The sequence below is a fragment of the Cryptotermes secundus genome, unplaced genomic scaffold, assembly GCF_002891405.2.
Source record: "Cryptotermes secundus unplaced genomic scaffold, Csec_1.0 scaffold70, whole genome shotgun sequence".
Lineage (NCBI taxonomy): Eukaryota > Metazoa > Arthropoda > Insecta > Blattodea > Kalotermitidae > Cryptotermes > Cryptotermes secundus.
In genome coordinates, this window is record NW_019734964.1 from 3,528,285 (window position 1) to 3,553,902 (window position 25,618).

The window sequence follows — 25,618 nt, forward strand, 5'->3', positions numbered from 1 at the left end:
TTGTAAAGTAATCTAGCAGTTTTTTGACTCCTCAAGTGTAATGTGCGCTAGTCATATGGGCAACAATTTCAAGGAAAATAGTTCATTGCACGTGAAGATATCGTAGGATTGTATACAAAAATCCAACACTGTCACAAATGCTGTGTCCTTTTATAAATGTTTACATATTTTGAAAGTTAAATCTCACTTATGAACACTGACCGCTTGGTCTGAATATTTCGGAAGTTCAAAAAGCCTTGGACCTGGATGTTGACAGGAGGGTGAAGAAAACTGCATAACGAGGAGCTTCATAAACTTGTACTCTTCTCCAAGTGTAATTAGAATGATCAAGTCAAGGAGGATGAGGTTGGCAGGGCATGTAGCAAGAATGCGAAGAAGAGGAATACATATAGGATATTAGTTGGAAAGCCAGAAGGAAAGAGACCAATGGGAAGACCAACGCGTAGGTGGGTGGGCAATATTAAAACGGATCTTAGAGGGATAGAATGGGATGATATTGATTGGATTGATCCGGCTCAGAATAGGGACCAGCAGATGCTCTTGTGAACACGCTAATAAACCTTCAGGTTCCATGAAATGCTGGGAAATTCTTTAACAGCTGCACAATTGGCGGCTTCTCAAGAAGGGTTTAGCTCCATGAGTGAGTGAGTGAGTGAATAATTTCGGGTGTGAATATAGACCTCTTGCCATTTCATTTTGAGTCGTTTCAGCATTTAAAATTTGAAGCAAACATACCCTGTACGTATAAATATAAAAGAAGGTGTTTAGGAGTTTCATTAATCCAGGCATTCAGGGGTCATTGCCTCTAACGCGAAGAGCGACTAAGAGAGGTGAATATATAAGACAAGTCGATGTGGTGTTGGCAGAATGGATTCGGAGATACTTTGCTATGAACAAAGAAATACGCTTCTATCGAATAAAAAGTTACACCAATCAGATGTCGATATAACGATAATCAAACTAGACTCCATATTAAGGTTATCAGATTAAAATCTTTATTTTTTCTTCCCTTATATCATCTATATGGATTTCAAACTGCTGTAGTTGTTAAAGCTTATGAATAATTCATGTAGTAGGAATGTTACCTTTCTACACAACTGTCTTTCTGGTATTGTATTATCAAAATTCCCCAAGTTCCAATGCTAGGATATTCTCTCACCTCAATTTTATTGCGCTTTTTCTGTTTATAATTTTCTTTCTACATCTCGTCAACCGCCAATAAAACAATGAAATCTGTCCATCGCTTTTAATATTGGCTACAAACTTCAAGTTTCTGTTGAGAGGAACATATTTTAGATGGTACGAATGGTAAAGACAGCCGTGTACTTGTTACTAGTAATGAAATATCACCACGAATAATATCTGTAAAAGTAAGGCAAAGTAAAGATATCTCTGTGCTAATTAACTAATTGCTATGCCATGAGTTGTGGTATAATTCCACCTTTCTTGATCTAGGCACTAGATGGAGGTGAGTGTGTCAGCTTAACGCCCCAGCCCCTTTTAACCGAAGGGAAATTAACACAAATATGCGGTAGTGTATTTGGTTGAGGCTGTTATAAACCGGCAGGTCGTGGGTTCGAATCCCGATGAGGTGGACATTTTCAATTTGTCTAACTATGGAGCTGGAGTCGACTCAGCCTCGAAGAGAAATGAGTACCAAGAATCTTCCTGGGGGATAAAGGGCGGGCGACGCGTAAGACTGACAACATTAACGCCATCTGTGAGTCTATTGTGTAGAGAAAATGTGAGAGCCTCTACGTTTTACGACACTATGGGCCTTCGCGGCCTGTTAGAGGGATAGCTTTACTTTCTTTTGCCCTTTGGATAGGAAAATGAATGGGACCCAGTGTCGGTTTGGCCGCTGTGATGATAACTTCTTGCACCTGCCGGGAAGCGGATCCTGCAGCTCGTCACTATACCGATTGAGCTATCTCAGTTCCATATAATACTAACAGTGCCAAGAGGAAGTAAAAACATAAGCATACAGGCTTACAAAGGAGTAACATAGGAAAGTACAAAATGATATGCATATGTGACAGAAGCACGCAGATTAACGTAAATGTAATATTGTGATACGAAGGTTTCTGACTGCTTTAATAGGATTGTTGAGCAGGTAAGTAGTAAATAAATATGAACGGTATTTTGAAAGGAATCTGCCAGAAAATTAGAGACGGACTGAAAAGGGGAAATTACCCCATAATTATTGCCACTATAAAAAAAACCTCCGTGATTTTAGTCCGCAAGAGAACTCTTCCGACCGAGCGACCGCAGCTTGTCGACGAAGTTTAGTGCCAACTTTTGCGGATAGAGGGTGTCGCATGGACAGTGCAACGAATCCCCACGGCCGTCATTTTCGGTTTTCTAGACCGGAGCCGCTACTTCCTTGAAATAGCTCCTGAATTATCCTCACGAGGCTGAGTGAACCCCGATCCAGACCCACTGCTTATCACCAAAAATCTGGTAGCGCCAGGAATCGAACCCGGACCTCAGAATCTGTATCCAGGAAGGCTGACCACTAGACCACAGAGGCGGTTATTGCAGCTGTATTGTTGCTATTACATATATATTGACTTCATACCACATGATCTTCTGTATTAGAGTGAAAATTTCCGTGCCTTTACTCAGTACTGCATAGGCACGCGGTGGCGTAGTTGCCTGAGGCGCTATGTTACAGGCCGGAAGGTCGCTGTTTCAATTCCCTATGAGGTCATTGCATTTTTCAATCAATCTAATCCTTCCAGCTGCACTATGGCCCTGGGGTCGACTCAGCCTCTAACAGAAATGAGTACCAGTAATATTCCTGGGGGTAAAGGGCAGCCGGGGAATAAAGCTGGCAACCTCACCGACAAATGATAATAAAAATATCTCCTTAAAAGCTGATGGTGTGCCTCGTCTATTTTAGCGCCTTGTTCGATGTGCCGTGAGATGGAAAATGTTGAAAACTGTGATATATTCGAATGTGAATACAGAATGCAAGGAAGCAAGAACGCACGTCGCCTCTACGTCCGGATCAGTACGAGATGCACATTTCCGAGATTTTTGGATATTTCATCTCTTTTCATAAAAATATTAGAAGTAGGGGCAATTCCATCATACTGACTCTAAAACAAAACAATGGATTTCAAATTCTTTTTTGCTGAGACTGTACACAGAGCAGCTTGTACTTCCGGTCGCATCTCGCGATGTCTGATATCACGTATCGACACAGCTGCTATAGAACGTTTTTGTTGTTAGTACAAAAACCTCTCAATATGGTCCCTACTACATCACGTGTTGTTTACAATTCACGTACATGCAGACGAGAACCAATGTGTTAAGAGTCTGTGCAGAACAGTGTCTGTCGCTAGAGCGAGGCAAATGAGCTAACAGTCTGTGCAGCAGAGTGTCTGTCGCTAGAGCGAGACAAATGAGCTAGCAGTCTCTGTAGCACAGAGTCTGTCGCTAGAGCGGGATAAATGAGCTGACAGTCTGTGCAGCACAGAGTCTGTCGCTAGAGCGGGACAAATGAGCTGACAGTGTGCGCGGCACAGAGACTGTCGCTAGAGCGGGGCAAATGAGCTGACAGTCTGTGCAGCACAGAGTCTGTCGCTAGAGCGGGACAAATGAGCTGACAGTGTGTGCAGCACAGAGTCTGTCGCTAGAGCGGGACAAATGAGCTGACAGTGTGTGCAGCACAGAGTCTGTCGCTAGAGCGGGACAAATGAGCTGACAGTGTGTGCAGCACAGTGTCTGTCGCTAGAGCGGGACAAATGAGCTGACAGTCTGTGCAGCACAGTGTCTGTCGCTAGAGCGGGACAAATGAGTTGACAGTCTGTGCAGCACAGTGTCTGTCGCTAGAGCGGGACAAAGAGCTAACAGTCTGTGCAGCACAGAGTCTGTCGCTAGAGCGGGACAAAGAGCTAACAGTCTGTGCAGCACAGAGTCTGTCGCTAGAGCGGGACAAAGAGCTAACAGTCTGTGCAGCACAGAGTCTGTCGCTAGAGCGGGACAAAGAGCTAACAGTCTGTGCAGCACAGAGTCTGTCGCTAGAGCGGGACAAAGAGCTAACAGTCTGTGCAGCACAGAGTCTGTCGCTAGAGCGGGACAAATGAGCTGACAGTGTGTGCAGCACAGAGTCTATCGCTACAGTAATTTTACTTGCTACCTATTTGACCCTGTTTTATATCTTGGCTTATTCTTCGAGGCTGTAAATGGAGGCCTCGTGTTTCTCCGAAACGTCAATGGATTTTCAACGGATTGCACGACGTTGTATTTCAGAAGATGGGACCCTTCGTAATCCCCACTGTGAGATCTTGAAATTTTGTAAGATAAATTTAAATTATAATAACCTAAGGGGATACTATGTTACACGAGACAAGGGTACAGTAAAGATATGCAAAATGCTGAAGGGCTCCAAGTTCACACAAACTTCGCAACTTTGAAGCAAATTACTTTAACCAATTTCATACTAGTCTTATTTAATAAATATTTTCTGCTAGTCTGTGGCATAACTTATAATTTATAACATTGAAAATTTGTTAATACATATTTTTGATGATAGCGGGACACGTTTGGTTCATTGATGTCCTGAAACGTAAATGAACCAGGACACGAAAATCCAACACTTCTAAGCGCGATATCTCTTTTTGGTAAGGAAAATAGTTATACACATCTGTTTCTTAAATGTTGTCAATTCGATTCGTTGTTAATTCTTAATTTTCTTCTATCTTTTAAATGCATAAAGATTAATTCGAAAGTACTGCTCTCCTGTTGCCGATTGCAGTGAACGCGCAGTTTAAGGCATGAATTGTCTTTTTCCGCTCGAACACTGGGATCGTAAGTTCTAATTCCATTGAAGGCGTGGATATCTGTGCGCTAATTAGTGTTGTGCTAAGTAGCGACCGTACGACGGGATGATTTCCCATCCAAGGAGTCCTACCTTTCTATATTGAGAAATTGAAGCGAAACAAAGCTTTTCACGGATACCCTATACGCCAAAGTGGGAGCAACAAGAGAGAGAGGATGGTGGGGGGGAGGGGGGTGGCTCTAGTAATTGTCTGATTCCTAAAATATTCTGAGAGTACAATTATCTTTATGCACGTGAACTGTGCACTTGAAGCGGTTAGAAGTGTAGCTGATAGGACGAAAAGGGAATCGTTTAGAAACCAGACACAGAAATGTGTGGGATTTATTGTAAAATAGCTGACCCTCTATCAGACTATGGAGGCCCATAGGGTTGTGAGACGTCGAGGATCCCACATTTTTTAGACAATCGGCTCACAGATGGCGGTGAGGTTGTCAGCCTTACGCGCTGGGCCGCCCTTTACCCTCCAGGAAGATTCCTGGTACTCATTTCGGCTAGAAGCTTAGCCCTACTCCAGGGCCATAGTGCGGCTGGAAGGATTAGGTCAATTAAAAATCCACCTTATCGAGACTCAAACCGGTGAACTTCCGGCTTTAGCATAGTGCCTCAACCAACTAAGCTACCGCGTACCCCTAAATTACGTAGTATAAATTAAACTATAAGGCGTCCCCTTGTTTCTCTTATTACAAAAATAAGAAAAATATTTTTTTTAACAAAATTGAATATTTCTTAATTTCCGAAGGTTTTGAGCGAAAGGAAAAATGGAAACCCTACCGTTAAGATATAATAAATTAGAATTTNAATCCGCAAACGAAGGCGTAGGCGATACGTTCCTCCGAAACGTCAGTTAACACAATATCTACATGGCGCCATGTCCCAGAAGACTGCTTTCTTCATAGTTAGCGCCGTGGAAACCTCAAATCTTACATACCTTCAAATTTATTCTCGAAAACCTAAAATTAATCGACTTTTTATTTCTAAGAAGCAACATATGAAGAAAAGCTCCCCTTCTATTGGGGCTAAGACGGTATGTGGTCTGTTTAGGGCTCCAACAGTGACCACTGTGTGCATTATACTACCTTCTGACTTGTGACGCCGTGTAGTCCGATACAGTTTTACCAACGCAGAGAAGGAAGCAGGGCGTAGAGCTTAAGGATCAACGTGTAAGCAGCAATCTAACTGAATTCTTATTACTATTGTTTGCTATATCCTGTGATATTTCTTTTTAAATTCTGTAAATTAAAGCACAATTAAAAATTGTGTCACTTTCTTCCTCCTTATATTTATCTCCGAAATTTTACAAGGGATATTTCATAAATTCCATATAGGAGAATACACCCTTTTCATTATAATGCTACTTCCACATTTTTCTTCTCCATCTTGAAGTTAAAACAAATCCTTCTTAGTGTGTAGCAAGTCAAATGCCGCATCAGAGCTGGAACCTGTAATTGAGTGAGCGAGGATGTGATAATGCGCTGCCTGATCAGAGCTATTGCACAATTCGTGGGGCGGAGATAACTGAGTGTGGAACAATAACACAGTGATGCTGAAATTAAATTATGAAAGTTTGGGGTTAGAGATATTAAAACTACCGTATGCATACTCGTCTTTATCCGTTCTTTTCATGTATTTTGTGCATATGACGTATATAATATAAATAATTGTTAAGGAGCAGCTGTGACTACCCCAGAGTTTAAGTTTATCTAGGCTGCCCCCGAGCTACCTAAATCGCAATGCTTATGTCGATACTTATACCCCTTTCTGCGATTTATAGAGAGTTTTGAGTCTGAACGCCAGCAGCTGTCTGGCGGGAGGGGGCACACGTCCGCCACACGCCCGGTAGTCTACTAGCCAGCTGCTAGGCCTAGGGGTGTGGGGTCAGATGGCCTCCCATACACCCCTTCCAACTCCCACCCTACCTTCCACGTCCTAACCGCTTCCTGGTACAGTTTCGTAATAAACCATTCAGTGATGAATCCCTATTTTAGCCAAATTCGAAGTTATGGTTTCTTTCTCGAAGGTAAAGCTATCCGTGTAACAGGCCATGAAGGCACATAGAGTTGAGAGATGTCTAGGCCTCCACATTTTCTAGACAATCGGCTCATAGATAGCGGTGAGGCTGTCAGTGTTAGGCGCCGACCTCCTTATATCCCCAGTAAGATTCCTGGTACTCATTTCTGTTAGAGGCTGAGTGAACCACAGGGCCATAGTGCGGCTGGAAGGATTAATTCAACTGAAAAATCCGATGACATTATCGGGAATCGAAACCGTGATATTCCGGCTTGTAACACAGTGCCTCAGCGAACTACGCTACCGCGTGCCCTTCTTCCTCAAATAAATTCGCGAATAACCGCACAAGGACGCCATAAAATTGTTATTCGACGTTTCAGGACAGCAGACGTTGTAAACAACGAATGATCGTAGTCATCATTATTAGAGACTGGGATCTGACAATATATTATGCTAATGAAATTCTGTTTCTATTGTTCAATTATCTACGTCGAATTTTAATATCATCCCCATAAATGGTAATTTATAGTAACTCTGAAGAATATCAGCTCTTGAGAAATTTGTTGCCTATTTGCAAGTTCATGCCATTTATGGAATGGGGAGGAGAGTTTTCGTCTTCAAAATGCCCTGTAATTGGGTCCTATCATGAAATAATTTCATATTCTGCTAAGCTCTCCGGAACACTGTACTTTCTTACATCTTTGGTTTCTTTATCTGTATTCCTTAGGGGGGACCGCATATCAACTGCATCAAGACAAGCATCAAGACATGAGTTAAAAGACTCAGTCTTTCTTCATTCGTGATCCGTCAGCATGAAGCTGACATCAGCAACATGACTCAGGCCGGTGTGCGGCGGTTTTTATAATCTCGTTCGTTTAAACTGTTCTCCTTTCTTTGCGTCAAGTCGCAGACATCCTGTCTTGACTGTTACATGTCTTGACGCATGCCGGTTTGCGCCCTACTTTACCCTGTGTCAACAGCTTCGAGTCATCCCAGATGAAAGAGCTGCAGCTACCCGTCTCTATGAATCCCATTGCAGTTCTGAAAGCAGTTTAATTTTGCAAAAAAACTACAATTGAAAGTAGAAAGTTTATCACAAAATTGTCTAGGATTCTAAAGAAAACTACCTTAGAATTGCACACCTTCAAATGCATATTATCTTTGTTTAGCTGATCATTTATATAAATCAGCATTCTATTCTTACATTCAGGATGTATTGTGTTCGAAACTCACTCGATATATCTGCCATCAAATTTGAGATTTATCGACATTTTCCTCGGTCTTTGAGTCTAATTCCAATTAATCTGTCACTGGATAAAATTCAACGCCAGCTGAATCCCATGCATGTCCTCACATCATAATTCTTCACAACATTTTTAAGTTTTCCTCTTATTTGCGGGTTTGTTTCCAAAGTAAATCCTATAATAATGGTTTCTACCAAAATTTATAGTTTTCTCATTTGCCTCTTGCGTGCTACATGCCATGCACAACTAATCCTAAAGTAAGACAGTAAACCAATAGGACAGGCCAGACTTCCTGCACCTGGCCTATGCTGAACTTCTTATGGTATAGCAGTACTCTGTATTTCCGTACGGAAGGTTATGGGAGTACCCGATAGTAGGAGGGGTGGTGGTGTGTGACGTCACAGTATGCACCTCGAGGGGGCACTTGGTGTGTAAGAAGCGAAGCGTTGCTGTGTCTTCGTGTGCGTATCCAGAAAATTATATCTAATTAACATTTCGCTTCATTTATGATGTTGACGATTTGCTCCTACTTAATTACATACAGGTAGATGTAACCGGTGCGAAACTGTTTGTGAAAGCAGGCAGACATCTTTCGTCAATAATCGGCCGTGTTCTGTTTTCCTTAACCGCTGTGGTTACAGTAATTTGCTTCGTGCCTTTGATTTCTGAAAGATTGTTCTGCAACTTTGTGAAGTGATTTCTTTGGATATGTGCGACTCGCTTACCCCTCGACCCTGGAAGAGATCCAGATCTGTAAGTTAATGTTACCTAGTGACACTATTGTAGAGTATGTTATCTATATATAAATTTTGTAGCTATATCACAAAGCTTTCCTTCTGTAAATTCATCAGTTTATTGCCACTCGTAGGGGTGATTTATAGAGAGGATTTGGATTGGAGATGGGATGTATTGCGCCTTACACATTCAAATAACGCATTATAACACACTTTGCAGTTCACCGTTACACACTCACTAGGTATTCAACCTTCACTAGTCGTATCCTGGCAACGGTGTTTTCTGAGTCTCACTGTCAATTTAAATAACACAAAGTTCTCTTGTCACAATCTAATTCCTTTCTTGCCATTATTCTTCAATTGTCAGTTTCGAAGATTCAATTTCTCTGCTCCAAGGTTCATATCCCGGAAGGCTCATTTCTCTAAACTCACTCTCCACTCTCCACAACTTTCCTGTTGTCGGTCGCGTTTTCTGACTGTCCTTTAATAAACCCTTGGCACGGACTACACAGAAAACACATCCTCTATTATTAAGCAGGCGCATTTACTGATATGTTGCACATGAACATGTGGAGGTGCAAACGGTTGAAAATGAATGAGTCCCATTTTATGACAACCGTCACAGCCGGTTGGGGTTGAAACTCTATAATTAATAACTGCGTGGAAATACGTTCTTCTTGATAAGCCATCATTCGCTCGGCCGCTCAAGAATACCTCCAAAATTATACAACCTGAAGTTCAATACCGTATTCACAAGATCCACTGGTCCCTCTCCTGAGCTAGATTAATCCAGTCCACATCACCCCATCCTATCTCTCTAAGATCCATTTTAATATTATTCTTCCATCTATGTCTGTGTCTTCCTATTGGTCCCTCTTCTTCTGGCCTCTCCACGGAAAGTCATACAAATTCTTCTTCTCCCTCGTGCGTGCTACGTGCCCTGTCAATCTCATCCTTCTTGACTTGGTACCCTATAAATTAAATAAAGTGAAATTACACCCGTGTTTAATTAATTAAGCACCACTCCATGAAAAAATGAGGAGAGTGGATGAATGGATCCAAGTATTCTATCTTTAGCGCCAGATGGAGGTGAGTGATCAGTTTCACGCCCCGGCTGCTTTACCCCGGGGGAGAGAGCCCCCCGCGCATTGCATAGGTGGCTGGGTGAGGCCCAAGGCCGATCTGGACGCTGTGAAATAGAAAATTATCTCTTACCTCTGGTAGAACTCGAGTCCCTTTCAACATCCCTCCGGTCCATGGTCGGTCGTTGTGACGTTCTGCTTCTTGAACACTAATGCTCGGTAGCTCTATTTGGACTTTATTAGAGTAATCGAAAGTAGCCTCTCATGGAAGATGAAGGTCAGAAAGTGTAAGTCTTACTAGAATTTCTCTCTCTCTCTCTCTCGATATATATATATATATATATATATAGAGAGAGAGAGGTCCAATAAAAGTACTCACTCTTTGATAATCAATATCTTTGGAACAAAATGACATGTAGTTACAATTATTTCTCGGAGAGAGAGAGAGTCATTGTATGTGTTCGAAGTGACCACCATCAGCGGCTAACCAGCATCGATGCCGCCGAACTGCTGAGCGAACTACGGCTGTCAGTGTGTCCGTTAGATGGTTTCTCGTAGCGCGTTCAGTGTAGCTGGCTTTTGTCGATATACTTCATCCTTCAAGGTTTCCCATAGGTAGAAGTCGAGAGGTGTTAGATCTGGAGACCGTGGTGGTACTCGACCTATCCATCGTCCAGGTAGAATGTCATCCAAGTACGCACTGACATCTCGATGGTAGTGAGGTGGAGCACCATCTTGTTGTAGGTAAAATCTCTCATCTCCAAATATCTCTCGAATGGCAGGGAAAATCGATGTCTGAAGCATATCGAGATACACCTGACCAGTTATGGTACTTCAAAGAAGAAAGGACCAATCAAACCGCGCAATGACAGACCACACCACACATTAACACCCGGTAGATTCACTTCCTTGCCCACGTGAACGTGTGGATTTACAGCAGCTGCTGGTGGCTGCGTTCCGAACTCATTCTACACTTGTCGTTATACATCTTTAATGTTTTCGTACTTCCAGTACCACTTCAATACAGCCTTGCGTTGCTTAAAGAACAACCTTTCAGCCATTGTTGCTGCTGTCTTTTGCTCGCAGCGCGCACGCGGCACAACACTCACGTGACTCATGTGACCTTCGCCATCTTGTAACTACTTGTTATTTTGTTAGATTCATATATATATATATATATATATGAATCTATCTCTGTAACAGGCAGTGGAGGTCTCTTAGGTTGTGAAAAGTCAAGGCTTCCACATTTTCTAGACAATCGACTCACAGATTGCAATGAGTTTATCATCCTTACGCGCCGGCAGCCCTTTACCCCCCAAGAAGATTCTTGGTACTCATTTCTGTTAGAGGCTGAGTCGACATCAGGACCATAGAGCAGCTTGAAGGATTAGGTCGATTAAAAGATCTCAACCCCATGTGCCTCCACAGCCTGTTACACGGATACCTTAACTTTTTTTACTAAATTTTTACAGTGTGAGGTATTTCATGTCTTCATGGTTGTCTTTTGCCGCTCACCTACCAAATTTCCTACTAAAAATGACGTCTTAAACCCGTAAAGTTATCAGTGAATTACCCAGTTGATTCTCGGAGTATTTACATACTGGCAGTGTTTAAGTTGGCTACTTAATTTGCCTAATTATTTCGACGGCAATTAGTACTTGCTTTCGGATATCACGAAGAAGGCGATATAGACATGTATATTTAGCAATGAAGTTCTACACTAATTCAATGGTACGGAATAATCAATATATAATGTAGATTAGTTTTCATAATAATTCAAAATTACAGAGCAGACAATATGTAAGGCAGTTCAACTTGCCTTCGAATAAGAGGTACATATTATTCAGTATATACAGTAGAACAAATTTCGTGCTAATTAAAATGCACAGACCAGACAATATTTATTCTTGTTCCGTACAGATTACTGCAGGCACATTCTCATATCAGCTAAGAGACATAACCTTCAAAGTAGATCATAGAACGGGGTATACAGACAGAGTTCAAACTTCGTGTGTAATTCTGAGTAAAGGAAAGTCACATTAACATGGATGCAATTCTAAAAGCGAATGAAGTTGTAAAAGTTTTGAAGTAAAATAAAATATATTAGAAATAAGAGTTTTCAATAAGAAAAATTTTCATAAGTCCAAACTAAAATATATGGCAGTCACTTCCGAAAATTATTTAAAATCTCTTAGTGGGGGGGGGGCACTCGGTAGCGTAGTTGGTTGAGGCACTATGCTACAAGACGGAAGGTCGGGGGTTCAAATCCCGATGAGGTAAATGGATTTTTTCAATTGACCTAATCCTTCCAGCAACGCTATGGCCCTGGGGTTGACTCAGCCTCTAACAGAAATGAATACCAGGAATATTCTTGGAATATTAAATAATTGTACTTGCTAGTGTAAAGGAGATTGTCCAATAAAGGTCTTAGCCAAATCGGAGACCCGAGACATAGGCAACACGCGACAATATAGCGAATATCGCAGTAAATCGCCTGCTGCTGGCCTACTTTCCATTTCCTGCACAAAAAATGAAGCAACTTTACAATGCGGAAAATGTGTTACCTTCCCGCTCTGTTTGCATTTTTCCGTCGGGAAATGATTCCTCGTTTCTTTGGAACTTGATACCTGAAGCTCGGATATCGATCACTCTTAGTCTCAGTGTGCCCCAGTTCTTTACCTGTTGAGCCACCCCCTCTGTATGATACAAAGGAGTCGCCATAATTTGGGTAACCGTTATATTTTATTATGTACGATTTTAGCTTCAAAGCGAAGTAGATGGGGCCTCTGTTGAATCTTCTGATTCTTCGCTTGTTTGTAGGTCACGGGAGAGTGCTCCATGTGGCGTTCCGGTTTCGCTTTGTGACAGATGTGATGGAAGTTGCAGTGTTTGGGTAGGCAGGAAGGAAAATCGAGAAGTGACGTCACAGAAACAAATAAAACTGTACTTACTTATGGAGGGCAGCGCCATAGCTCAAGCAATTAGTCGCTAGCTTTCCAAAGCGGCGGCCTGGGTTCGATCCCGGGGCCTGGCCAAGTGGGATTTGTGGCGGACAAAGTGGGGCTGGGGCAGGTTTTCTCCGAGTAGTTCGGTTTCCCCTGCCAATCTTCATTCCACCAATTGCTCCACTACCACACTCACCTATCATCTGGGGCTGGTACAATAGGCCAGATGTGGCCGCAGTACAAGGGACTTAGTCCCACCCCACTAGCAATAAAGAAAATACTTATATTTATATAAGTATTTATTTATACTTATATTTAAATACTTATATATAATAAAGAAAATGAAGATGAGCCCTTCTTGAGGAGAAGCCAAATCTGTAGCACTCAAGAATTTACCAGCATTTTATGGAACCCGAAGGTTTATTACCGTGTTCAAAAGAGCCCTCCACTTGTCCGTATCCTAAGCCAGATCAATCCAATCCATACCATCCCATCATATTTCTCTAAGATCCATTTTAATATTGTCNTACCACACTCACCTATCATCTGGGGCTGGTACAATAGGCCAGATGTGGCCGCAGTGCAAGGGACTTAGTCCCACNAATATCCTATATGCATTTATCTTCCCCCAATTCATGGTACATGCCCTGCCTACCTCATCCTCCTTGAGTTTACACGGTGCCACATCCCAGAAGACGGCATTCTTGGTAGTCACCGCTGTGATAACCTCAAATCTTACACGCAATATACTCGTACTAGTCTGCATAAGACTCGGAGCAAAATTGCTATACCTAATATTATGAAGTACAAACAACTTCTGTATTCAAAATCATAAAAAAAATGCAAAGACCTCTGAGTGGATAAGGGTAGGGGGGGGGAGATTTTATATTTTGAACGTATAAAGACCAGGAACACTCTGTGTGGGCTTCTAATGTAAACACTACGGGGGGTGCTTTTTATACGAGTAGGGCCCAATAGCTCATAAACAACAAAACAACTTAACGTGTAAATTTGTATACTTTTATTAACTTCTAAGAGACATGCCGAAGAGATTAAATGTTTTTATTGCTTCACGTATTTTCTTTTTCCGATGTGAGGCATATCGCATATTAATAGGAAGCTCGCAGAGTGGTCACTGAACACCCACACCCTAACAACTTCCTATCACAAGGGTGCCCAGACTGTGAAATTACTCTTTTTGTCACGTATTTTCTTTTTCCGATGTGAGGCATGTCCCATATTAATAGGAAGCTCGCAGAGTGGTCACTGAACACCCACACCCTAACAACTTCCTATCACAAGGGTGCCCAGACTGTGAAATTACTCTTTTTGGATATCCTAAAACTTTAAAGTATTCATGTCTTCTTTAGACGTCAGTTTTCAGAAGATTACGAGTTCTTCTGGCATATCCATACTTTGTTTTTATGGCGATGCGTAAAAAACTTTTCAGTATTTCTCAAGTTTTGGCCAGGGTCGAGTTAAATGCGGTTATGGGCCCAAAGGGACTCTGAACCAGGAATGACTGTGTAATTTGCCACACAAGATCAAAAGTTAGAAAGTTTCTCTTAGTAACAAATTCAGTATATATGATGAAGAGGTCTCTTTAAGTTTTCCTGTCACAGAAATTATTCGTTGCTAATCAAAACTCAGAAGAGTTCTATACTCAGTGTTATAATACCGAGTTGTCTGTTGAAAGTCAACCGACGTGTCGAAACGATATATTGCCTCCATTTTCAGGGTCGGAAAATAAATCAAGCAAGAAATGGGCATGTAGCAGACAACAGGTACAGCTGGACGTATATTCCAGAAAATAGAATAATTCTTAACCACAACTGTGCTAACCAAAAATGCTCGTAATATCAATTCTGATTACTGTTAACACACATATACAGGTTGGTTCTAAATTATTGTCGGGGTTTCCGTTTATAGATCACGGAAATCCTGTCAGTAATTTAGAATCATTTTATATATATCGACTGGACAGCAAGCGATGGCCTCTGCCCTAGTCCCGCTAGCAAAATGAACATGAGAAACTGACCGCCTTATCAAGATAATAGGCGGAGTTTCCATATTTGGATTAAATTGAGGTAAAAATTTAATTTGTAAAGAGAAGTCCTATCATCTGGATATAATTCCATGCACCCCACTGCAAGTCAGCCGACGTTTCGAGGGAACATGTCGCCATCCTCTTCAGTGTCGAAGAGTAAACCGAGAAAGAAACCAACATGAAATAGTTAGGAAGCTGTTAGAGCTAACTATGGGTATTTTGGTTTATAGGGGCCGGAAAGTAGGTGAAACCTGGACTTAAAAAAGAATTCAGTATTGAGAATAGAAATAAATGAAATATTAATACAAAAGTTTATAAATACATTTAAAAATATGCTTTAATCCCTAATACTGTAGAACAATCAGTGAAAAATAGTCTGAAACATATTTAACGTGAATTTATATGCAAATATTCTTATTTCTTCTACATTTAAACCCTGATGGTGTCCATATTTGGTTAGAAAAAAACATGAAGACCTTGGAATAACATTGTTAAGAGAAAGTTGTTTAAATGTAACACTCTGTTTCACTCATTGAACTCGTTTGAAGTTTCAGTTAACCAACAAATTTATTCAACATTGAACCGATGAACCAAAAGAATAAAAGTAAAGCTATCCCTGTACCAGGCTGTGAAGGCCCATAGGGTTGTGAGACGTTGAGGGTGCCACATTTTCTAGACAATCGGTAAATGATATAAAATCCGTCTCAAGTGCAAACAATATATTTTGTGTCTTTGATCTTGCTCCCTATACTACATGTTTCGGCCTCAGACGGCCATCATCAGGTGTATAACACTCACGTCGCTGTCACACTGCACCCAGTTCAAAATTTAACATCTAAAACACTCTCCCTGTCATTATCAACTTCTACTTCGTTGATAGCTGTCCACCCGTAGATTACTTCACACACGTTAATTTTGAGTTTATTGTAATAGCACCATAATAAAATCTTTAGTTCTAATTTTAAACCTTTAAATTCTTGTCCAAATTTTAAAATTTTAAAATTGTTAGGGTTATTCGCCCTGTGTTTGAAGTGCTGCAGCGGCTNTGAAGTAATCTACGGGTGGACAGCTATCAACGAAGTAGAAGTTGATAATGACAGGGAGAGTGTTTTAGATGTTAAATTTTGAACTGGGTGCAGTGTGACAGCGACGTGAGTGTTATACACCTGATGATGGCCGTCTGAGGCCGAAACATGTAGTATAGGGAGCAAGATCAAAGACACAAAATATATTGTTTGCACTTGAGACGGAGTTTATATCATTTATCGTATGGAGTGCAACAGGATGCTTAAATATAATATTCTAGACTATCGGCTCAAAGGTGGCGGTAAGGTTGTCAGCCTTACGCACCGGCCCCGCTTTACTCCCCAGGAAAATTATTTAATTAATTCCTGGCACTCATTTCTGTTAGAGGCTGAGTCAACCCCAGGGCCATTGTGCGGCTGGAAGGATTAGGTCAATTGGAAAAAAATCCAATGACCTCATCGGGACTTGTACCCGCGACCTTCCGGCTTGTAGCATAGCCCCTCAACCAACTACGCTACAGCGTGCCCCAAACCAAAAGGGTAATGACAGGAAATCAAATATTGAATGATGTTCACCCCTGAGTAATCCGTTGAGATCTCTCTTTTTAACACATACATCAGAGTGTTTTAAAACGTATTACGGAAAGTGAGTGTATAAACTTCACAGGTCTATTTGATAGCTCAATTTACTCGACGTTTTATTTGGGCACATTATGGCTTGTGTGAATGCTGGGTTGCTTTTCAATATAAAGGGCAAGAGGGGGTACTAATATATATGTGAGCTTTCAATTTAGAATCATAAACCAACAAGTGCAAATATGCATATATTTTGGTCCGCTCGTTTCAGTCAAGTTCTTAAATCAACAGCGGTCTAAGTGTCAAATATGAATACGCGTACATATGATAACCAAATCCATGAAACAGATTTCCTTTTCAGAATAAAATATTTGTTCAGGTTATCATGTAATTCTCATCCTTTCATTGGACCCGAAGGTTCATCCTCGTCTTAACAACAACCCTCTTATAGTAAAATTATTTTTTTTTAATTCGCTTAAATGGGGGGGTGGAGTCAAACTGGGTCCACTCCGCACGGCCACCACTGACTGGCCTATTGTAGCCTGCCCCGGGTGATTATGACGATGGAGAATTTGGTGGAATGAAGATTGGTAGGGGAAATCGAACTACTCGGAGAAAACCCACCCCAGCGCCAATTTGTCCACCACAAATCCCACTTGACCAGACACGGGATCGAACCCGGGCCGCCGCGGTGGTAAGCCAGCGACTAACCGCTTGAGCTATGGTTCGGCCTTCCCGCTTATAGTATCTATTCTGAAGCAAAGGAACCCAGGCTACAACCTCAACCCCCATTTTTAAGACTCATCTCAATGTTATCCTCTAATCTAAGCACGCCAACCAAGTAAACTCACCCCATTATCATTGGTTTGATCACTCTAGTAATACTTAGCAAAAGCTATACAAATTACGGCTGTCTGCGTGTGTATGCAGTATAAATTCGCTACCGACCCTTTAATGACTGGACCAGAGTAAGGGTTACTTTACGACTGGCGGGTTACCACCATTCAGTTCGCTTTGGTGACAAGCCCCTTGAGACTCACAACCAGTATTTTTTTTAACTGAACACTTGCTTGCATAGTCCTTATGTAACATCCTCTCTGAGGAGAGGATAAGTCTGTCTTTTGCAGTTGCTGCTGGTGCTCGCCAGCGCAGTCATTCTTGAGTCCGAGTCCCGCGGGACCCATGACCATATTTTACTACCTCAGATTAGAGACTCCCCCAGCCTGGAAGTCCACGTACCTCTATTTATATCCCCTAGGAACATGGTGGCCAAGTTATGCCCCAGAAGTTATACCCAAGAAAATAAATATAGAGCATTACCGTTATATTATCATTGTCTGTTAGAGAATTAATTGGTTACGTAATGAGATTTATAAAGCTGCTCTAATTTCCCAGGAGTCTGAACTTGACCGATGTTCATCGTCACCGTCCGAACAAAAGCGACGCCGTGATGCCGTCTGCAATAACAGCAGCAGAAGTGTTGATGATGTAAGGCAGTATTCCCATGACGTCATTCCAGCCCATGTGAGTATGTTTTATGTAGTGTATATATCATAGGTATAAATATTCTCATGATCTCTGAAAGTTAGAACCGTGAGGCAGAAAAATATGCTCATGGACCTCGTTGGGCCCAGAACCAAGAATGGCTCTCCTGGCGAAGACCGGCAGCAATATACCCGAAGCCCGAAAATGGAAAACATTACACGTCGATGAAAAATTGTACTACACAGTGGTACGCCATTTTCTGTGAACCTGGTTCGGGCCTTTCTTGCTTGTCTAGTACCACAGTCTACAGCGCTTTCTTTCCTTACCACTGAATATTACGGTCGAGTTTTAGCCTCTGTTGGCATTTAGGAACTGCCGGGCAAAATTCTTGGCGTTACTGGCTTTTATGAGGGGTTTCTTCAGTCTCACCAGGAAAATTAGGGGATACTAACCTAAAACAGTCTACCAACGTCGGTAACGGTAGCGTAGTTGGTTGAGGCACTATGTTACAAGCCGGAAGGTCGTGGGTTCCAGTCCCGATGAGGTTGATTCTTTTCAATTGACCTAATCCTTCCAGCCGCACTATGGCCCTGGGGTCGACTCAGCCTCTAACAGAAATGAGTACCAGGAGTTAATTAAATAATTTTCCTGTGGAGTAAAGCGCGGCCGGCGCGTAAGGCTGGCTACTTTACCACCATCTTTGAGCCGATTGTCTAGATAAGGCATGTCAAACTCAACTTGTACAGAGGGCCACCTCAGCCTTATAAATAATAGTCCAGGGCCGCACTTCAAAATAGAAATATACATTTGATTTTGATACAAGGAAATTTAATTCTATTTATTATTTAGGAATAATTTCAATATAATTACCTAAAGTGGAACACTTATATTTTGCCCACAAATCAAACATGTAATTTTACCTTCTATTTCACAACAGAAATAAGCGATTTCCCATTTTTCTCGAAAAACACGGCGCTCACTTTCAGTAGTTCTTTTTTTGCTACTTGAATTTTTTGAAAGCGACATTGCCCTTTAAAAGTTACTGTACATATACAAGAAAACTCGTAGTTGATAATTTAATGTTTAATTATAACCTTTATACGTTCATCACAATGTAACATCAGCACCTGTCGCTGTGTGAAAATGAACTGAATGACAATGTACAAGAGACTACCGGACTAGTAGGAAGGTGTATCTTGTCTCAATGGTCATAAAAGTGAAAGTTTGCTAGTGGCCCATTAGACAATGACTGGGAGTTGCAAGCTAGTTTTGAGGGTAGAAATCCCTTGCGCTTGTCTGTCAGTTGCCACCCTCCTTGCATTCTTACTACGCCTCCAAAAGGGATTCTTGGAAATACTTGGGGTGGTGAGGCTGTGCGGATTTTAGTGCATTAACCTTCTGAAATACAGCAGTTTGTCCTTCACGAACTTTTCAAAGCGTTAGTTGGACAAACCCTTCTGCAATTCTCAGAATCACTTTTCCTGCAGCCTGCTAATTTATGTCTGCGTGAGACTTCTTGTCTTCTGGTCTGTTGGAAAATTGTCTTTACAAAAAATATTTCTACTAAAATTTTAATATTGATTTTAATATCAATTAGCTCTAAAAGTTGAGGGGCCGCACTTTGTGGCTATGGGGGCCGCATGTTTGACACGGCTGGTCTAGACAACGTGGGAGCCTCGGCGTCTCACAACCCTATGGACCTGCCTGTTACATGGATAACTTTACCTTTTACTAACGTCGATTTCCAGAATCGTTTCTTTTTCCTTCTTTCTGTATGGCTGTACAGCCTTTTGTTAGACCTTGGTCGCTTTTTTAGTTTCTTAATCCTATACACAGTCGGTAAGACTCCTTGGACGGGGGATCAGCGCTTCGCAATGCCGCTACTTATTCCATTGTTACAGCTCTTAATTTAGAAGTATATATATGCTCCACCAGGAATATATTCAAAGAGAGTTCATCTAGAAGATTTACTTAGAAGTTTACGTTTCAGTCAGTTGAGAATACGTTTTATAGATCGTTTTGAAATATTCAGAATATAAGAATAATTCTTTTTAAATAATTTTAAATTTTTGATATAATATTCTGAGACAGGCAGAGGGCGACCTCTGCTTGCCACATGTTTTTTGCTGGTTACATGCTGGAGTTACTCCTCTTCTTTGAAGATGGAGCCAGTAGTTTCATCCACAACGTCGATAAATTTTATCAAGCTGTACGGCGCCATATCCAAAGGGATAATAGTCATCATACACCTGCGCCATGCTTTCAATTAGAAAACAATGTGTTCTGTCCTCTAAATCTTGTTTATATGGTACGGTATTTTCTTAATTTAAAGAATTTAGGTACGTATTTTTGTACGGCTGTTAGTACAGGATATACAGGGTCAATATATTATAATACAATATTATATTATTGTCACGTTGTTGGGGTTTTGCGCATGACTTCTGAGACTCGTTTTGGATTGGATGATTGGATTTATTGACACCTGCACACAACTCGGGACTACAGGCAGTATAGCGCTACCGCTGATCTATACACTTTACAGTTCACCGTTACGCACGCACTAAGTTTCTCACTCTTCACTAGTCATATCCTGGCAACGGATTTATCACAGTCTCACTGTAACTTCAAATCACAAATGAAGTCTTCTTATCACAGTCTAATTTCTATCTTGCCATTTCTTCTCAGTAACCTTTGACTGCCATCTCCAGAACTCGACCAAAATTTTGAGAGCAACTCACTCAAATGACTTTCTTTGTTCGTTTATAACCCCTCGGCAGGGACCACACAGGAAACGCAGCCTCTGTAAAGTTGGAGTCATATTCACTCTCCGTTATCTTGTAGTTGACGTCATATTGTTGCGCTCGTTGGCTACGGAGCGAATGTGTTTGAGTCTTTGCCTAGTAATGGATCTATAAATCACAGTTTGATATGTCATAATATATCCATATTAGCTCAATTTCTTATTTTGAAAAAATAGAGGGCGCCTCTGAGATCATCTTACTGTCTGCGTAAGTCTGCGTCTATCCGTCTCTCTATGTATCCTTACTTACTTACTTACTTACTTACTTACTTACTTATGGAGCTGAACCCTTCACGAGGAGAAGCCAAATGTGCAGCTACTCAAGAATTTCCCAGCATTTTATAGAACCAGAAGGTTCAGTTCCGTGTTCACAAGAGCCCTTCACTGGTCTCTTGAGCCAGATCAATCCAATCCATACCATCCCATCCCATCCTATTTCTCTAAGATCCATGTTAAAATTGTTCACCCACCTACGCCTTCTGGCTTTCCCACCAATATCCTATATGCATTCCTTTTCTCTCCCAATCATGCTACATACCCTGCCCACCTCATTCTCTATGTATCCTCCCATAATTTTTTAGATTTTAGATCACCTTGTTATATGTCTGTGTAGCCACCTTATATTTGTTAGGACGGACACACATCACTTTTCTGTGTATTTGCATCCCCTTATTTTTTTTTATTTTTCTATATGGTCCTAGTTGTAACAAAGAAAGGGAGGTGATTAGTTCTTCTCAGAACTTCTTGCTATACATACCTTTTTAGCTTTAACTATCAGCTGAAACAAGAAAACGTGTCAAAATAATATACGAATATATAATATTTAAGCTGTGCTGGACCAACACGGTTTTCAGCGGAGACATTCAGAATGAATTAACATTGTAGGTTGGGACATAGTACGTGTATCTTAAAAATGTAGATTTATCTAATCTGTGAAATTATAATTCTCGTTCCAGAGATATACACGTATTAATACAATTAGATATTTCACCTATTTGGAGGCAAAGAAATGGGACTTGGTAACCATTATCAAACTCGTAAATTTGAGAGCTCAGGGGCTATGTGAGGGCACCTAATCACCACACACAACACAGCTGGTTATTGCTTTAATACGTCACGAATAGCTTGATGTCTTCATTACTAATATCTCTGGTTATCCTCTTACCGCAATGTGGGGGTGGTTCTACAGGGGTGAAACAAAATATCCGTAAGACGCGTGCCTCAGATTTCACGTTGAGTTATATCAACTGCAGATTCTTGACCAGAAATTAAGATAGAAAAGGAAGTGAAAAATAAATGCAACCAACAAACAAATACATAGTTAATTTCAGGTCTGTAAGCGCAGTTCCACAATTTTTAATACAATATTTCTCTCATATCTCCCGTTGCCAAACCATGATTTTGGAAGTATACAAATATTTAGTTGTAAATATTCATATAATATTGTCTAGTGGTTCTGTTGTGTCCAACAGAATATGTATATCCCATCCTTCCACTTGAGAATGTAAACAGATCCAGTTTCCAGAACTTCGTGTTCTATAGAATACCGGCCTGTGGACAAAGTCCAGAAGAACACTGACCTCTTGTGTTACACACCGTCGCCAGAGCCTTTTAGAATTAACAATGGGCTTCAAGTTTCCGTCATTTAAACTCATCGGAAAAGTTTCACCATTAGCATTCGATGAAAGGCTAAAATATTTTCAGAGTGACAGAATAGAATTGTTAGTGTTATTTCCGAAAACATAGGAAGATTCATTTTAATCTCCGTATCAGCTTTGTGTACTAATCTCAGTTATACATCCGATCTTACGATATGATCATTATAGATCATGTTATAAATGTGTGATTTGGACACACCTGCTGACCAGAGTTCAATACACGGGGTCAACATGCCCTTCAGCAACATCGTGACGTGACCACATGATGCTGATTTGACCTTTGTAACTCCAAAGTTCCGAAACCGACTATCGAATTTCAGTATGCCCCCAGGATATATTTAAGTTTTTTGAAGTGTACGCTATTCTTATATATAAAGACTATATTAATTGTAGCCCCATTAATGGGAGTTACGAGAAAGAGAAGTAGAAATGAAGGAGGGGAGAGAACAAACAAAACAAACTCCGTGGTTTTAGTCCGCAAACGAACTATACCGCCTCTGTGGTCTAGTGGTCAGAATTTCTGGGTACAGATCCAGAGGTCCAGGGTTCGATTCCAGGCGCTACCAGATTTTCTGGGAAGTAGTGGGTCTGGAACGGGGTCCACTCAGCCTCGTGAGGATAATTAAGGAGATATTTTAAGGAAATAGCGGCTCCGGTCTAGAAAACCAAGATTAATGGCCGTGGGGATTCGTTGAGCTGACCACGCGACACCCTCTATCCTCTAAAGTTGGCACTAACTTCGCCGACAAGCGGCGGTAGTTCAGTCGATATAGTAAGGGAGAGAGCGTGAACCCAAAAGTAGTACAGTGTACGACATTTTAAATTCAAGAGCATCTCGTATGGAGAGAAGCCATATTAATTTACGAGAGCATAAGCTATAAGGGAATCTATAGATCACATTTTATGCTATTAAAATATAGAATCACTTGCGGAGGTTTTATTTTCGGACATCAAGATGTCAGAGTAAATAAAGAAGAAAATTCGTAGGCGTATTAGAAAATGAAGTATTGCCGTTACTGGACACGGAGAGGTCTAAATTATTTGAATGCCTGTAACTTACAAAACTTTAAAACTTCCTAAGTATTCCGCATCTTACGGAACTGGCAATTACACCGAAAGTTGTACTGTGCTTTGTTATTTAAATATAAATTGGCGATGTTCTCTCCGATTGTATGACTTCATACAGAGTTTCATATTTTTTTTCCTTGGCACTACAGCCCCAGTGGGCCTAGGCCTACCTCCATGAACTTCTCCGCTCACTTCGGTTTTTCTAGATCTTACACATTCGGTAGGACTCCTTGGGCGGGTGATCAGCTCATCACAATACCTCTATCTGTACATAAACACAGAAAAACGCACATACACACAAACTAAACATCCATGCCCTGAGTGGGATTCGAACCCAAGATCCCGGTTTCCAAGCGAGCGAAGACAGTACATGCTTTAGACCGCTCGGCTACCGCGACCGGCTTTCATGAAAATTACGTAAAGGAAAATACACACAACGTAATACGATAAAAGAAGCGCGAATAGCAAGTTAATATGCTACCGTTTACTTGACATAACACTATTAATATTTTCCATTTAGTAATTATATTCCTTACTTGTGAAAATTCACAATTAATCATACAACAGGGCTTTATGTAAAATAAAAGAGAAAGTTTGGGGAAGAATTTATATATACAGGACCTGAGGTTCTCACAGCCGTTACTATGAAGAGTTCTAACGCCTTGTAGTCCGTTGAACGTCAACCTAGGTTTCGGAGGAATATATCGTCTCCATCTTCAGAGTTTAATAGCGAACCAAGCAAAATATAAGCAAGAAGCAGGAGAAAACATTGCTATGCTTGCTCCTTGCCTGATTGGCTTTATGTTCAAGTATGAAAAGGAAAACGACGTATTCCCTCGAAGCGTCTGTTGACGTCACAGCACTGCATTATATTCAGCATGACGGAAATATTCAGTTTATGATCTGTTTGTAGAACAGGAAGAAAATGTTCAACAATTTACGCCTTGTTACGTTACCAGTCATAGCGGTTATGAGATAATGCTAATGATATTGAGCTCATTAGAAAGCAATCGATTTCTTTCGCAGAATAAACAATGGAAAATAATGAGACGCCGTGTAGCCTGAAAGAAGTATATTAAAGTTTTCGAGGAATGTACTCGCCCCATTTTTGTGGTAATATTACCTAGTCACTACCGTGAAAAATTAAGACTTCATGGGAATAAATAAGATTTTGAAATGTAAGGCCGTGTAGTCTGGTAGATACGGTCATTTCGAAGGAACTTGATGCCTCCGTATTTACGATTGTCATACTCAGTACTGAAAATCCTTAAATCTCACAGGTGTGAAACAGCGTGTTATTTGTTTCGCATTATATTAAATACATACAATATTGTCACGTGTACGAGTATGAATGACAATGAACGGGGTTTGGATAAGTAATTGGATTTAATGATTACTTACAGGTGGTAACTAAAAGTAACTACAGCACTATCTCTAATTCACAAACTATACAACATACTGTAGCACGCACTGTCCCCTCAGTTTGCTGTGCCTTCACCAGTCGTTGTCTGGTAACGGCGTTCCCCTTCCTCTGGATTCCCGAACAATCCCCGCGACTCAGCTACCAGTTTCTAACAGCAACAGCTCATAAAGACCGTACCGCAGCGGTCCTCTAAATCACTGACCAACCAACTCACGATCTCCCTTACATTGCATTGCACTACCAGAATTCAATTCGATCGGTCGATTGATATAGGCCGGAGTGAACCACGTAGAAAACACCACTTTCAACAATTCTATTGTTGCGTCACGCAGCTGTCGCACGGACCGCGTGGAGGACACTAATTCCAAATTAGTCCATTGGTGCGTGTTAGGAATCTGTTGCCTAGCGAATGGCGCTGTTTACAGAGTCGTTACTTAACAGCCTGTCTATATGCTACAGTATTGAAGGGACTTCAAATTATAATTGTAGGTCTTATTGAGACTTGTAATTTGAACCGTTCCCCAACTTTACTATGCTACAAGCGGTGTTTGGGAATCTTAATAAACTAAGATTTTTGCTTTCCCATCAGAGCCCTGCATGCATTCCTCTACTCTCTATTGCGTGATACATGCCCAGCCCGTCTCATTCAGTCCCCCAATACTTCAGTCCTTTTGGGTC

The 25,618-nt window shown here is 41.1% G+C and overlaps 1 protein-coding gene across 1 annotated transcript in view; it reads left to right on the forward strand.

Moving 5' to 3' along the window:
• The window catches only part of LOC111869038 (nonsense-mediated mRNA decay protein 2), a 229,274-nt gene that overhangs the window by 41,711 nt on the left and 161,945 nt on the right, over nucleotides 1–25,618 (forward strand). Inside the window, exon 2 of the mRNA XM_023860224.2 lies at nucleotides 17,902–18,030. Coding sequence (XP_023715992.2) covers nucleotides 17,902–18,030 — 129 coding nt within the window. The remainder of the gene's footprint in view (nucleotides 1–17,901; nucleotides 18,031–25,618) is intronic.